Genomic DNA, 14,825 nt, shown 5'->3' on the forward strand with positions numbered 1-14,825 from the left:
GCAGATCCTTTCTGAAATGATATATTACATTCTTTTTTGACACCCCCAACAAAATAACTTAAGATCCGCCACTGTGAAGAAGAGAACCACACTTGGTTGTTTACTTTGGGAACCACACTTGGTTCCCAAATAGAATACACTAGATATTAGATAACTATGAATATTGATCGTGACTTTGAAGAGTAGTTTACTAAGTAATAGTATGATTACAAATTAAATCTCATTGAAACCTCAATTGAGATGGTCTCTTCTTGAAATAGAATGATACTATAAGAGTTTGTATTGTTCTGAGGAGTCTATCTGATCAAGACGTGTCTTCAAATATGGAAGATTGAAAACAAAATTGGAAGCCAATGGTACAGTTGAACATTGTGCTTCTGTATTTTCACATTCACCTATTACACACTCTGCAGTTGATTTTTGCATATAGATTTTATCTTGATTGGAATGTGAAACATATTCATTACTTACCAAGAGCCAGGGTCGCGGTGGAAGTTTGTAATTGCTTTCTAACCTTGACTCTAAAATATTTGTTTGACATTTATCTTGAGTTGACAGTGATAGTTGTTCTTGATTCTTGTCCAATGTCGTCCTAGACTTTTTGTCAGATTCTTTGGATCCACAATTAGAGCGATTAAATTTTTCTACACAATTAGTTGAATCTAGATAATTAGAACAAGAAGACCCTTCAATCTTTTTTCCTTCACCGTCAATCTCTAGATTAGTCTTTCCCTTGAAGCTTCTCATTTTATTCAAGGGATTTTGAGACATCGACATATAGCTTGCAGGAGAAAAAGCGGATGCAGTACGAATTTCACATCCAAGTAATTTTCTTTTAGCTATATTTTGGGCAGTAGGTCCTAAATCTTTAACAAACAACATCAAGCTATCTTTGTAGCCATTATCTTGTTGACTAACCTATACAAAGAGTAGACATAATAATAAGAAAAACACAATATAATTAATCTATGCGAACCATAATATATGCATTTTGCAAAATTGCATTGACGAAAAAGACATTGTGAGCAAAAACAACTCACATGCTCAAGTAGTTTTAATCTATCATCATATATTGTTGAAACTATTGGCTCGTCCCGGTAAAAACGTCGATAAGTACAATGCCTATCAACTGCAACAGATGTACATATGTGAATGTCTTTGTTACCTGATAAATAACAAAATTGTAAGTCGTCAAAATTTCACATTTAAGACTACCACTACACAAATTATTACGAGGTTAGTGTTTTTCGCAATAACAAGCTTTTCAATTGAGCTTCACTAAGCTTTGGATGAAAAATATTCATAGGAGGTTTTCAAATTTTCAGATTTAGACCTTTGGAATGTTAGAAGAAGTGCATGATTGCCTTGTATAATACCAAACTTAGTAGTAGAAAGTTGTAAGTAAAATACAATTCACCAAGGGGAAGAAGTTTAGATGCTCTAGAAACACATATGAAAGCTAATAATATCACTACATTCATACTTAATTTTAGCTCACCATACTGAATTTCAACACTAAATAAGATGCTACGATTAAAATTTCTTCAGATATTTCCTCATACCTGTATGAACCTCTACATCTCTAGCATGATCATGCTTAGAGGTGTCATGAAAACTTGTCTTGGCAATTTTTCGGCTAGACGTAACATGGGAAGAACATGACACATTATGTGAGGGGACTTCAATAATTGTTTTATTGGATTTAACGTGTGTTGAATCCGTAAAATCTCTTTGGTTTTTTTTACCCACTTGCTGCCTTGTTTCTGAGAACTCTATTTCAAACTTCTCAGGATCGGTTCTTAATACATCAAAAACTTTCTTAGCCAACTCACCTATAACACGGGCCTGCAAATTGATATGGTAGAAAAATTGTTTCATCAAGAGAATTAAATATTTGATAGTGAAATTTGGGGGTAAAATATTCAGAAGCATTTTGTGCCATACCTGTTTGAAGTATATGGTACCGGGAGGATTAAAATTCATCGCATTATTGAATATTAGAAAAACATCATGCTGCATAATGGTTCGGTCAAATAACATTGCATTAGATGAAAGCATAATATATAACACTATGCATGCTGCTAATTAATGTTACAATTGCTACTGAAGGAAGCAATTATTTATAAAGGAGACAATCAAACGAGCTAACATTGCATGACCAATGTTTGTAAACTTCAACCTCAAATTGTTGTAGAGTCTTATACATTCCCTCGTGTAGTTTAGCCCTCATAGTGCCAAAATCCATAGGCTGCTTGACAATTGTATAATAATTCTCAACCTTTTCCCAGAAAATACATAATAATATGAGTTAAAAGGAGAATTTCATGAATCCACAACATACAGTGAATAATTAGGACCACAAACCTCATTTGGATCAACCGGTTCAGCAAATATTTCATAGGTGTCTTTCCTGTGTCATAAAGTATATATTCACTCTTTATGAGTTTAAAATTTCAATCACATGACAAAATTGTTTGACCACACCATTACAGTCTATCTATCACACTAACTCAATACATACAAAATCAAACCTTTATACAAGACACAATTATATTAAGGTTTTCTGATTGTGACAGGAAAAAGTTAAAGCTAACTAACACCTTTGTAAAGTGTCGAGGACCAGTTCAAGTATTTGTTTCTCTGGCAAAAGAGTTGATGGTTGGTCGTCTACTACATGCAAGCACAATAAATTAATTAAATGAATCACAAGTTTGAATATAATAGCTAGTGTGGCAATTTATAGTTTGAATCATCATATGGTATACATGCAATGTAGATACGAAATTAGAAGATCTCACTAACCACTGACGTTTTTCTTTTTAATATCTTCATGTTTCACACCCTGTAATGACTTATAATTAAGTAAGTAAAACCGACCTAAGATAAGGAAAAAATGTAGTGTATGCGTGTGTGTAATGTAAACGAGATTAAACCTGATTTGTTGAAGCAGTGAGATGTTGTTGAGGTGGCCTTAGTTTTGTCCTCTTTTTGTCCTCTGTACGAAATGCAAGACTATGAACATTATCTATCATGCAAGATATACGTGGGCTCCTCCTTTCTCCCTCCACCTTTTGCAATTTCCTACCACACAAATCAAATTTTATGAAAATATGTAGTACTCTTTAAAATTAAAATTGAACTCTAACTAAAACCCACCTCAACCTGGTCATTGTACATCGGCATGTTAGAAAATGGATCAATGTTTTTTTAAATGTATGGAACAAGACTTTTGAAAAGGTAAGATACCGTGTTTACTGTATTTGGGAGATATCAAAATGCTTAAACAATAACTGAGGCAGAAGTACTATAGTTTATGTGAATTAATTAGTAATAATATGATCATGATCCCGTAATAATTCTTACGGGGAACCAAATCACGGATTCTTCTTTTTCAATAATAACATAGCCAAAAGAAGAAAATATCGAGACTAATTTGTCATCAAATCAACTTGTTGAAATTAAACATAGGATCACACTTCTCACATGCACAAAAAAATTCTTCTCTCAAGTCAAAGCCATCCTTTTTGTTTTTGAAGCTAGTGAAAAATAAAAAATGTATGTTCTGAATGAGAAAGGTGTAGATAGATAATTGAGATTGAAATGAAATAAAATAAAAATAAACTGAATCTCATAATTTCATATTTAATATTTTTTAATGTTAAGATTGTCAATACTCTCATGTTGAATGTCATGTAACATATATGAACTAAAATTATGTTCATAAGTAAGCGACATCTCAAATCTTTTTTTTTTAAGAGGGCGGACATCTCTAATCTTATACCCCTTACGTCTCTAAATAATTATCATTTAGCATTTTTTATTTTTCTTAAAATAATTGTCACTTTAGAATATCAATGCAGCATTTATTATCTTTTTCCATTATTATACCTTTATTTATTAAATTTCATTTACTCCCTCCGTCCTTATATATAAGACCCTTTTGCCAAAATCACGGGAATTAAGATAGTGGATATTTGTATTAAAGTTGTTTGTAATCACTATTGTTTTTACAATTTTATCCTTTAAGAAAGAAGGTTAGTTTATGTTTTCAACATGTTATTTATTGTTGATTGAAGAAAAAGATGTATAATAAATAGGGGCATGTATGTAAAGAAATAATTAATGTAGTTGGAAATAACAAAGGGGTCTTATAAAAAGGGACAAAAAAAATTCTCAAAAGGGTCTTATAATTAGGGACGGAGGGAGTAACTTAATTAATCCACTAACTACAATTAATAAATGTGTTTTTGTAAATGATACTTATTTTACATTAAAATCAACACAATTAATCATTTTCTTAATAATCGTGCACAAACCTTAAACAACTATTATTTAGAGACGGATAGAGTAAATTGTTTTTACAGGAATAACCTCTGATTTTTTAGATAAAAGTAAGAGTTACCTGCCTTTGAGTGAAAATTGTTGTTGACACATTTCATAAGGCTCAGGCACACAAGTGAAAATTGTTGTTGACACTTGCATACCTATACAACGAGTTAGCTGAGATCTGTTTTCCTGGAGACAGACAAATTGGGGGAAGCGTGACACTGCTCACTGTAAGAAAACTTATATTTTATTTTTTTTGTTAACTTTTATTTTTTTGTTATATTTTCCGTGCGTAATAATTTATAAATGTGATTTGTTTGGTTTGTGCATGCATGATTTTTGGCGCACTTTCATAAGTTTTATGTTGTTGATCCAAACACCAACTATGTTGAAAACTTACCGGTTGCGGTGAGGTGGAAGAATCAGAAAGGTCATGGAGAGGGGGTCATGTATCGGTCATTGTTTGATTTATTATGTTTGCTGACGTATGCTGGAGGCCGTACGAAGAGCACATGGACTTTCAGGCTTTCGAGGGGGTATTCTGATATTCATGCTAGATTATGTGCGGTGATCGTAGGGTGTACCGTCACTTGCCCGAGAGGGTTTTGAGGCAGTACGGATACGTCCAGTCCGTCCCTAGACATCCGTCAGATGTTGTAGAGCTGTCACCGACTCAGATTGTGCAGGATTTCGTCGACTTCCGCACTCACACGCTTAAGGCGGTCGATTGGGGTGAGCATGCATGAGAGCAGACATGGCATATGACAGATGGCTATGTACGATGGTACACCGTTGTGTCTCACCCTCACATTTTTCCACTTCTTTCATGAGATATTCCGAGGCCTCCAAATGAGAAGCAGATCATTGCAGAGCAGTGGGAGCGGTACGAGGCGAGAAGCTCACCTGATATCTATGACATGGTTAGCGGCGTTGTTGCCTACTCTGATGCACAGATGGGCCTGGAGGAGGTCATGAGCCCTCAGCAATGGTTTCAGGCCATGAGCCATGTTAAAGAGCAGATCACGCCGATATTGGCCAGGAGGCGAGGCCACATGCCGAGGAGGGGGCACTGACAGCATCAACAGGACCAAGACCAACATTAGTTCGTTTTTTAGGACTTGTTTTTTAGTTTTGGTATTTTGATGACATTGGTTTGTATATTTGTATTTTGATGACATTAGTTTTCATTTCATTGGGATTTTTACTTTGTTTAATGGTAAAAATGTTGGTTTAATTAAGTTGTGCATTTGTGCCAATATTTGTTTTGTGATTTGAACCATTATGCGTAAAAAAAAATTGGTACATATGTTGTGTTTTGTGTTTGAAACACATTACAGGTTTAGGAAATAAAGCTACTGCCTCTGTCTTGGCTTCAGGACGCTTCAGGCAGTTAACTACCGAGGAGATATTTTGGTATTTTACTCGTGATTTTCAGCCTAACAAGATGTGTCAACAACAATTTTCCCTTTGAGTTGCCTCATAGAGACACTAACTTAAGTGTTAAATTGCTTCAAGGTACCTCCACCAACTCTCTAAGGCTATGTTTATTAAAAAATAAGCTATAAGCTAGCTGAATAACTAGCTTATAGCTGATGACTGATAGCTGAAAAGCTAGCTATTTGAAATTAAAATGTTTGGTAAAAATAGCTTTTAAAATGAGTGATTTATATAAAATGACATAAGTACACGTATGTTTAATTTATTTTTTTTTATAAATATTTTTAACTATATTTTTATCTTAAATATTTTAATTTATTTCAAAGTATTTTTAACTTTAAAATAATTGATTTGATATATGAATTTAATTGATGTTCAAATTTAACAAATTTTATCTGACTGCATATTCATATACAGTCTCCATTTTATCTATGAAAAAATATTTCTTTTTATTTGAATTAGTAAATAAGTTAAAAGAAAAAAAAATGATAGATTGAATATATAAATTTAGTAGAAAGTCTCCATTTTGAAACAATATTTCAAAGAACTAGAATTTTTTTTAAAAATATCAACGTAAAAAGAAAGAATTGAAAAAAAATCAAATAATAGAGTAACTAAGAAAGCAAAAACGTGGGCAGATCCTTCAACAACAACAAAAGAACGTGGGCAGTAAATTTTACAAAAAATAATATTAAAGGTTAAAAATGAAAGAAAATATGAAAAGTTAAAAGCTATAAGTTCAAAAGTTACTTGAAATAGCTTCTCACAAAAAACTATAAGTTCATGAGAAAAGCTTATTACTAAACACATCTAATTTTATCAAACAAACTTATAAGTTAATTCAAAAAGCTATAAGCTAGCTTATTTGTGTTACAAAACACAGCCTAAACATGAGTCTTTTGACATCATTATTACTTTCTTAATTTATGTGTAAAAATCTTAAACAACGTTCATATTATAACGGAGAAAGTATATAACAAAAACAAATAATGATAGATTTTGAATGAGAGAAACACTCAAAGAAAAGGCGGATAATTGAAACATATCAAGAAAGAGGAACAATAGAAGAAAAGAGTATATAATTTTGTAAAAAAAATAAAAACAGGATATATAATAAAAAAAATGCAAAATAAATAAAATAAAGGGAAATATAAATTAATTTATGCAATTATACACATATCCATATTCTTCCAATTTATGTGTAATGATTGTAATGGAAGAATGTGAACTTGTATATGCGTGTGAGACTACTTTTTGTTCATAATTGCAGAATTAACATTAAAAATAGCATAAATTTTGTAACAAAAAAAAAAAAGTTTATTACCTGTGTATTAGATTTGCTAAATAGTTTTGTAAAAAAAAAATAAAAATTGCTAAATAGTATGTACCGAGAGAACAACAAAGGAAAGAACAACACAAGACAACAACACAGCACAAGATAAACTTTTATGGTATTGAATAATTTTTTGTCTTAAACGATTTTTTGTGGATAAAATATTATTTTGTATTTTCGATAACTTGTATGTGGGACAAAAAGTTGTGATGTGGTTTAGCAAAGGACAAAAATTTATGTTTTTGTCATGTCCCTTGTGTCCGGATTGTCATGTCTCAGAAACAGTTTTACAAATCAAACATCGTATAATAGAAGTTTTACTGTTATGTCCTTCATTTTCTAGCACGTCAAACACACTCTATAACTTCACTACGTGGGTCATATGACATAGATAGTGCAGTACACATGGCTAATTCTCAATTAGTTATATTAACCATATTTTATCAAACCAATCTGAAAAATTTCTTTTAATTAATTTCATCTTTTTAATTGTTTTCTTAAATAAAATAAAATAATACTGCTGCTAACCTATAAAACAATATAGTTTTAGAAGAAAAACAATTATATGCAATAATACATCCCATTCTTTATACTCCCTCCGGTCCTATTTATAAGAGAATTTTGGGTCAACAAAAGTTGATGTATCTAGTTAAAAATTCAGTCCAAATACATTCACTTTTGTTGACCTAAATTTCTCTTATAAATAGGACCGGAGGTAGTATTATTTAGTCGGTGAATTCTAGGGTGAGATATCAATTAAGTCCCTCACCGGTAGACAACAAAAATAAAACCAATAGATTTTTATCAATGGTTCATATCTAACATAAATTGAAACGAGAACTTGTAATTTTTTTTTGTAACAAAAAAATTATTCGATTTGTTGAGTACAGTACCGAATAATTTTTGTTTTTGTTTTTGTGGTGTTTAGAATTCGAACCCCATACTTTGCATGTATTATACATTATCCTTATCAACGAAGTTAAGCTCACAAAGACACAATGCCAAACATCTAATAATTAGACACCACATTATATTTTGTATTAAATTACTATTATTTTTAGGTGAATACAAAATTTTCTTAGAAAAAGTGAGTTTAATTAACTTTAATATAATTTTGTTTCATGGGTACCATTACGCAAATATCCAGTTTTGTTATGGGTACGTCAATTTAAGTAATTAATACCAAAAAAGAAAAGAGAAAGGAGGAGGGTTGATTACTAATGACTACGAATCCTAAGCACCACACACTTGTGCGTTAAATCTGGGTTTAGTTATTTGGGTTGATGAGAAAAAAGAAATTAGTTGAATGGAGAGAGAGTTGTTTGTTTTTGTAATAGGGGGTTGCGGTGGTTGATTGATAATGGCATATAGGAGAAAGCAGGTTGTATCAAGGAGTTCGACCTTCAAGGAAGATATTAATATTAATGGGCGACATGAATTGTTAGATGATAATGAACCAAATAGCGCTCCTCCAATTATCAATACTAATTCCCTTGCTGCTCAGGCCATCAAAGCCTCTGCTTCTCGTCGTCATCCCTCTCATTCCTTTGCTTTACTCAATTCTTCTTCTAATAATTCATCTCTTCAACATGATAATCATCACAGATCCAAGGTTAATTATATATTCTCTCTAATTAATTGCACCATATCATTTATCTTCATAACATATATAACATACCATCGCATTCATGCAGAGCTTTGATTCTTACGGGGATGCTTCCAAGTCGGGTTTCTGGGGAGTCCTCGCACAGAAAGCTAAAGAAATTTTGGAGGACGATCATGATCATGACACCCAAAAACTCAGATCATACTCTTTTAATATCCCCCCGGGTGCTCGAACTCAGGTGAATTATATTGATTGTATATTTGTATGTGTCGAATTCCAATTCCATGCATGTTTGTCTTAATTAATTAATTCTTTAGGATGGTCGTGCAATTGGTGAGAGTAAGCTAAAAGGATGTGAAGACTCAAATCAATTAATTTGGAATCCATGGCAACAACAATCCATGAATTCTCATTCGTCTATCCACGAAACCCAACTAAAGGCATCTCGCGACGTAAGGTGCCAACTAACTTTTTTTTGGTTTGGCAGTCAGGTCATGCATTGATCATATATAGAACTGATGGATTTCTCTATCTGTCTGTAACAAACAGGTGGCAATGGCAACTGCTGCAAAAGCAAAGTTACTTCTCCGAGAGCTTAAGACGGTGAAAGCAGATTTAGCTTTCGCTAAAGCACGGTGTGCTCAACTAGAAGAAGAAAATAAATTACTTCGTGACAAGGAAGGGCGTGAGAAGGGACAAAACCGTGCAGATGATGATCTGGTATGTATCATATCAATGTATCATCAATTTATTTATTGTTACGTTAATAATATATATGTACTGAATGAATGTCTAGATCCGGCTTCAGTTGGAGACACTTCTTGCAGAGAAAGCTCGATTGGCAAGTGAGAATGAAGTATATTCTCGTGAAAATCGTTTTCTACGGGAAATTGTGGAATACCATCAGCTAACAATGCAGGATGTGATGCATTTTGACGAAAGCATGGAAGAAGACACTGATCTTGATCTTTATGGACCCATTGATACAACTCAAAATGGGAATATCATTCCTCTAATGTTGTCCCCACGCTCCCAATTATCAACTCAACAGATGCAATCAAAATCAATATTTTCTGTATCCCAACGACAACAACATGATCAGAATGCATAATCACAAGGTGGAGCTTTTCCTACGGATCAACATGCAAAATGATCCATCCTTTTCATTTTTTTTTTTTTTTTTGTGGTGGCACCTTGCATATATTATGCATTGTCCATACCAATTGAGTTAAGCTCACAAGGACATCCATCCTTTTCATTAATATAGCATAGCCTAATTAGAAGGGTTTTTTAATTTCAGTAATCCTCATCCTCAAATTATCACATACATAATCAATGCATGCATTCATTGTGAAATATACATTAATTCATAGTGTTTTCTTCAACCAAAAAATCATTAGTGTTTTGTTCCCAACTAAATACTCCATCTGTCCCTATATCTAAGCACTCATTTGATTTTATTTTTGTCCCTAAATGTAAACCCCTTTTCAAATTACTAGATGCATTTATTATTTTTTTCCTAAACATACCCTTAATTAATACTATTATCTTGTCTTGAAATATGAAAAGTCAAATTTAATACACATACAAATAAAGAACAATTTCGTAATATTAACACACAAAACAGACACATTAATTACACCGACAACTTTTCTTAAGAAATGTGAAAAAAACAATAAGTGCCTATATTAAGGGACGGAGGGTGTATATCTACTTGTTAATTAATTCACGAATTCTTCTTTTTTCTTTGGTACAATTGACAAATTCTTCTTTATTATATGGCTTACTTTTATTTTTGACCCTCTAATTTTATCAAATTCAGAAACTTTGTACTTCAGTTTTTAGATTTCAAGATTTTGGTGCCGTAATTTTTTAAATATTCGTCCCTAGAATTGGCTTAAGTCTAAATAATTCTTAGGGTGGTTAGGATCACGCTATCATCAAAACTAAAATGGTTGTCGCTAAATTTAGTGTAGGTAAGGCCAAATAAATCATTAAACTAATATGATACGTGCACTGCCTTAATGTTGGCATTGTCTTGCTAAATATATGATTACAAAGAGAGAAGTGGAAGCTTAAAAATTGAGTCTAAGTGAAGATAGCAAATGGCTTATAACTGAATTAGATAAAGCAGCGTCTAGCATTGCTGGACAAAGTGGCTCCTAATCTATTGCTGAGTGATGGCACCTCATTAACCTTGGTTCTTTTTGCTTGCACCAACAGTATCGTTCTGTAAATACATGTCGTCTGCATTTCGCTTCAAGTAATTATAATTGTGTCCACCTGTGTGGCACGATATTGTATTAACGTTTCCTTTACGATAAAACTTAAGTAACCTATATTGAATAACTTCAATCTGTCCCCATATATTAATCAAGAAATCAATACAACAAGAGTCAGCATAAAATCAAGCTACACTGCTGCTTTTCTGCACAGAATGTCTTGGCATGGGTTTTGCAAACTAATCGTAAAGGACCAGTTAAATGTACTGAACTATTATCGCAGCAATTTTAACATCCATGCATAAGTTCGACTGGGGTTTTGACATGTCAACTAAAATCATACATGATGAAAGGATGCGTTGATGCCCCAAGATTTCAGGTGACACTAACACACTGGCGGATCATGCAAACAGAGTAACTTAACTAGATCAAATCACTACAATGAAAGCTTATTCCCTCATAACCCCTTACAAAAACACAAACCTACTCTTCCTGTATACATTTCATAATATCATTCATATCTTCCGTTCAAACTTCCAATATCTATGATACCCAACTTACATAAATTATCGATTGCCATGGTGTCGTCTTTTGTCCAATTTTGTGCTTAGTGAAGGTGTGGATGGGGATTCATTTAAAATAAAGGCAAGGATTGGGATAACAGGCTGCTTTCTATACTTAATCATCAACCCATAAATACCAAGATTTATGTCAAAGCACAGATTTTAAAAGCAACAAAGATTTAAAAGCATCACAAAGAGATCGCATATCTATTTCACCATGTTCAACTAAAAGAAAACAATTGATTAGAGCATATGTATATTATAACGCTTACGGCAAATTTCATACAAGAAAACACATGGAAATTTAATTGTAGCAATCTACTCTGCTTCCATGGAACAGTTGGAGAGCATCATATAAGCAATTTATTCCCTTCACGCACGCAGATAAAACAACCTACATTTGGAAAAATATAAATTATGATCTGATTAATTGACCTTTATAATTTCATACATAAAGAAAATCAAATCTGGAACGCAACTGCAAAAAAAAGCTCACAGATATATGCTTCAATGTACATGAAAATATCCTAATATTGTCCTTGTAGTCGTCAATATTGCAAATTCTTTCTTTTTTTTCTCTCAATAAAGGATATCTGATAAAGAGATGCAAAATATAGAAGAAGAAAATGATATCCTCCTAATGAAACCACTGACCAAAAGAAGGATATCAAGGAGAATTATTGTGCCAATCCCTATGATTCAGAATATCCAACGAAGAAAACCCTCTGAATAACCATTCAGTGATACTCAAAAGCTCAAAAGATCTTGTGTAAGTGAGCGACTTAAATAAAATTAGTTTGGAATAGATAAATTTCTGAAGAAGCACTTTTGGAATGGTCTGTCATTTTTGCAATGGCTGTGAGTTAGTTTTCTGATTAATGGTTTCTCATATAAATGCAAATAAGGCACTATGCCTAAACATTTTGGAAGTCTCCCTCTCTAACTTAACTATAATTTGTACCTATAAACTTAGAAGGGCTTTGTCTTAATATAAAAACAAAATACGATCATGACATAGAGATGATTCATATGTTTTCATCCAACAAGTTAAGCTTAACACTTTACTCCTCCACAAACCAATAAATTAGGATACGAAAATACATTTAATTATTCTATCCTGAAAGACAATTATTTATTGAGTAAATAGTCACTTTAGTCCCTGACTTTACACCTCGCTGTCACTTTAGTCCCTGACTCAGGATAAACTACAAAATAGTCCCTGAATGGGTAGATCTGTCATCAGTTTAGTCCTTACAATTAAAAAATTATGTTAACCGATGATGTGTCAATCATAGGGACCAAATTGAAAGTAAAAAAAATTATATTTTATTAATGATAAAAAAACAAAAAAAGAATACTCATCATCTTCATCTCTATCAATTATTTTCTTATCAATTTAGTTCTTAGTTTTAGAGGAGAAGATACTAGTTATAGTTTCAATGGAAATAACAAATTTCATCTACCATTTTCAAATTAATTGAAAAGTCTAGGATGGCCATAATAGTGTTCTCCAAAACCTATGCATCCTCAAAATGGTGCCTTCATCAGTTTGTCAAAATCATTGGATGTTTTAAAGCCAAGGAACTAGTGGTGTTTCCAGTGTTTTACAATGTTGATGCATCGGAGATTCGGAATCAAACGGGGCTTGGAGGTTGGCTTTACATGAAGCTGCCAGTCTTGCAGGGTGGTGATGAAAATGATGAATATTCTTTTCTTTTTTCCTGGTTTTTTTATTAATAAAAAATATTTTTTTATTTTCAATTTGGTCCCTATGAATGACACATCAGCAGTTAACAGAAATTTTTAAAGGTAAAGACTAGACTGATAACAGGTCTACACATTCAGGGACTATTCTGTAGTTTATCCTGAGGGACCAAAGTGACAACGAGGTGCAAAGTCAAAGTGACTATTTACTCATTATTTATTAGTTTGACAAACACCAAAATTGCGATTGCATCTCTAAGCTTAACAGTAATGGCAACGAGAGTGTGGTTAAAATCCTCTATACAGTTGGCAATCAGATCCATTGATAATTCAATTGTATATAAGAAAGGGGATTAGGGTACCTGTTTGTTAATTTGAAGAAGAAGCTTGATCGACGAGCTTCTTGTCCCTACGTTCCATGGCCACGTCCCACAAATCATTGCCGATGTGCTTAGGCTGACCACAAAAAACAGATCCAATTCAATTCAATTTTAATTTTAAAAACACAGAACAGATAAATTCAATTGAATTGAATTGAATTGAATAGAATGAAGAAGAATACATACTCGTCCGTGAGCAGCTCTGTGGATGTAATACTGAGCGTTACCCATAACGCAAAGCATTCCAGCAATTATTCCCAAAGGTAACATAGCTTCCAACCAATGCAACGCCATCTCTCTCTTTCTCTTCTTCAATTCCCTTCCTTCTTTCTTTCTGATGTGTATATCCTCTCCTTCTTCAAGACTCACTCACTTTTCCATATATAAGCCCAGCCCAACTTAATGGGCCTAAACACTCTTCAACTTCACATCTTTTATTTTATATTTCTCGTTCCTACACCCCTTATCTTATATGTTGTCTGTTATCTTACATGTCGCGAGCCATATCATCCTCCGTTTGCCACATATATGTTTTTGTAACAAATAATGATAGCACATACCAAAATATTTTATAACTTACGTATTTGTTTTAGAACAAAAAAAGATACAAGAGCGAAGACCAAAAACACACGAATTTACAAGGTTGATTTGCTTATTTAAGCCTACTCAAACCGATAAATTTGGGACGTTTTTTTTCTTCACTTCTCTTAAGATGAAATTGCCAAAACAGGGAATTTTTGAAAAACTCACATAAATTTCAAATTCATATGAAAACATTTAATTGATTTTTTATTTTCATTTAAGTAGGTAAACAGTTTCTTTTCTTATAAAAAAAGAATCACATGATTTGTAGAATATAGATACCTACCGTGGAAATGCGCAGTAAAATATTTCTTCGGCAAATCGTATCTTCTATTTAATATGGATTCAGTGCTGTAAAAAACAACACAGTTGTTAGGTGGCATTTAATTTGGGAAAGGAGACTTCTTTCCCACCATGGGAAAGTCTTTTCTAACCATTGGATCATACAAAGAACACACTATTACAATAGTCTCTCAACACTAGATTCTTATCTTACTATCTTCACTAACCATTGAAACTGTGATTCTTTCCCACCTTTTTCTTCTTATCTTTGTCCTTCTTATGTTCCTTCTCCTCTACATCAGTTTGTCCTTCTTTTCCTTCTTCTTCTCCTTATCCTTCTTTTCCTTTTTCTCATCATCTTTATCTTCATCCTTATGTTTATTCTCTTTC

General features: G+C 32.7%; 3 protein-coding genes across 3 annotated transcripts; 1 reads left to right on the forward strand and 2 right to left on the reverse strand.

Annotated features, from left to right (window-relative positions):
* Positions 1–267: 267 nt before the first annotated feature.
* LOC11428759 (uncharacterized) lies at positions 268–5,333 on the reverse strand. The gene is made up of 7 exons (XM_024772164.1): positions 5,230–5,333; positions 2,365–2,410; positions 2,150–2,278; positions 1,945–2,013; positions 1,563–1,845; positions 1,041–1,165; positions 268–918 (listed from the first exon to the last, which is right to left on the reverse strand). Exons 1-7 carry the CDS (start codon positions 5,331–5,333, stop codon positions 268–270), a joined length of 1,407 nt encoding a protein of 468 aa, XP_024627932.1.
* A 2,989-nt stretch (positions 5,334–8,322) lies between these two features.
* LOC11425800 (uncharacterized) lies at positions 8,323–10,077 on the forward strand. The gene is made up of 5 exons (XM_039828665.1): positions 8,323–8,708; positions 8,791–8,940; positions 9,020–9,202; positions 9,252–9,422; positions 9,499–10,077. The coding sequence occupies exons 1-5, from the start codon at positions 8,457–8,459 to the stop codon at positions 9,811–9,813; spliced, it is 1,071 nt and encodes a 356-aa protein (XP_039684599.1). The 5' UTR covers positions 8,323–8,456; the 3' UTR covers positions 9,814–10,077.
* A 1,570-nt stretch (positions 10,078–11,647) lies between these two features.
* LOC11429920 (NADH dehydrogenase [ubiquinone] 1 alpha subcomplex subunit 1) lies at positions 11,648–13,933 on the reverse strand. Its single transcript, XM_003626600.3, has 3 exons — positions 13,758–13,933; positions 13,554–13,647; positions 11,648–11,881 (listed from the first exon to the last, which is right to left on the reverse strand). Exons 1-2 carry the CDS (start codon positions 13,863–13,865, stop codon positions 13,561–13,563), a joined length of 195 nt encoding a protein of 64 aa, XP_003626648.1. The 5' UTR covers positions 13,866–13,933; the 3' UTR covers positions 11,648–11,881; positions 13,554–13,560.
* Between the last annotated feature and the right edge of the window lie 892 nt (positions 13,934–14,825).

This window comes from Medicago truncatula, chromosome 8 (genome assembly GCF_003473485.1).
Source record: "Medicago truncatula cultivar Jemalong A17 chromosome 8, MtrunA17r5.0-ANR, whole genome shotgun sequence".
Classification (NCBI taxonomy): domain Eukaryota; kingdom Viridiplantae; phylum Streptophyta; class Magnoliopsida; order Fabales; family Fabaceae; genus Medicago; species Medicago truncatula.

What these genes read in the sequence shown, in the direction of transcription:
- LOC11429920 (XM_003626600.3), bottom strand. Translation starts at nt 13,865, where the DNA reads ATGGCGTTGCATTGGTTGGAAGCTATGTTACCTTTGGGAATAATTGCT. An exon ending in ACAGAGCTGCTCACGGACGA is followed by an intron (nt 13,648 to 13,757) that starts GTATGTATTCTT and finishes TTTTGTGGTCAG; the next exon opens with CCTAAGCACATCGGCAATGA.
- LOC11425800 (XM_039828665.1), top strand. Translation starts at nt 8,457, where the DNA reads ATGGCATATAGGAGAAAGCAGGTTGTATCAAGGAGTTCGACCTTCAAG. An exon ending in CCCCGGGTGCTCGAACTCAG is followed by an intron (nt 8,941 to 9,019) that starts GTGAATTATATT and finishes TTAATTCTTTAG; the next exon opens with GATGGTCGTGCAATTGGTGA. An exon ending in ACCGTGCAGATGATGATCTG is followed by an intron (nt 9,423 to 9,498) that starts GTATGTATCATA and finishes ATGAATGTCTAG; the next exon opens with ATCCGGCTTCAGTTGGAGAC.
- LOC11428759 (XM_024772164.1), bottom strand. Translation starts at nt 5,333, where the DNA reads ATGGCTCATGGCCTGAAACCATTGCTGAGGGCTCATGACCTCCTCCAG. An exon ending in ACAAACATTGGTCATGCAAT is followed by an intron (nt 2,014 to 2,149) that starts GTTAGCTCGTTT and finishes ACCATTATGCAG; the next exon opens with CATGATGTTTTTCTAATATT. An exon ending in AGATGTAGAGGTTCATACAG is followed by an intron (nt 1,166 to 1,562) that starts GTATGAGGAAAT and finishes GTTATTTATCAG; the next exon opens with GTAACAAAGACATTCACATA.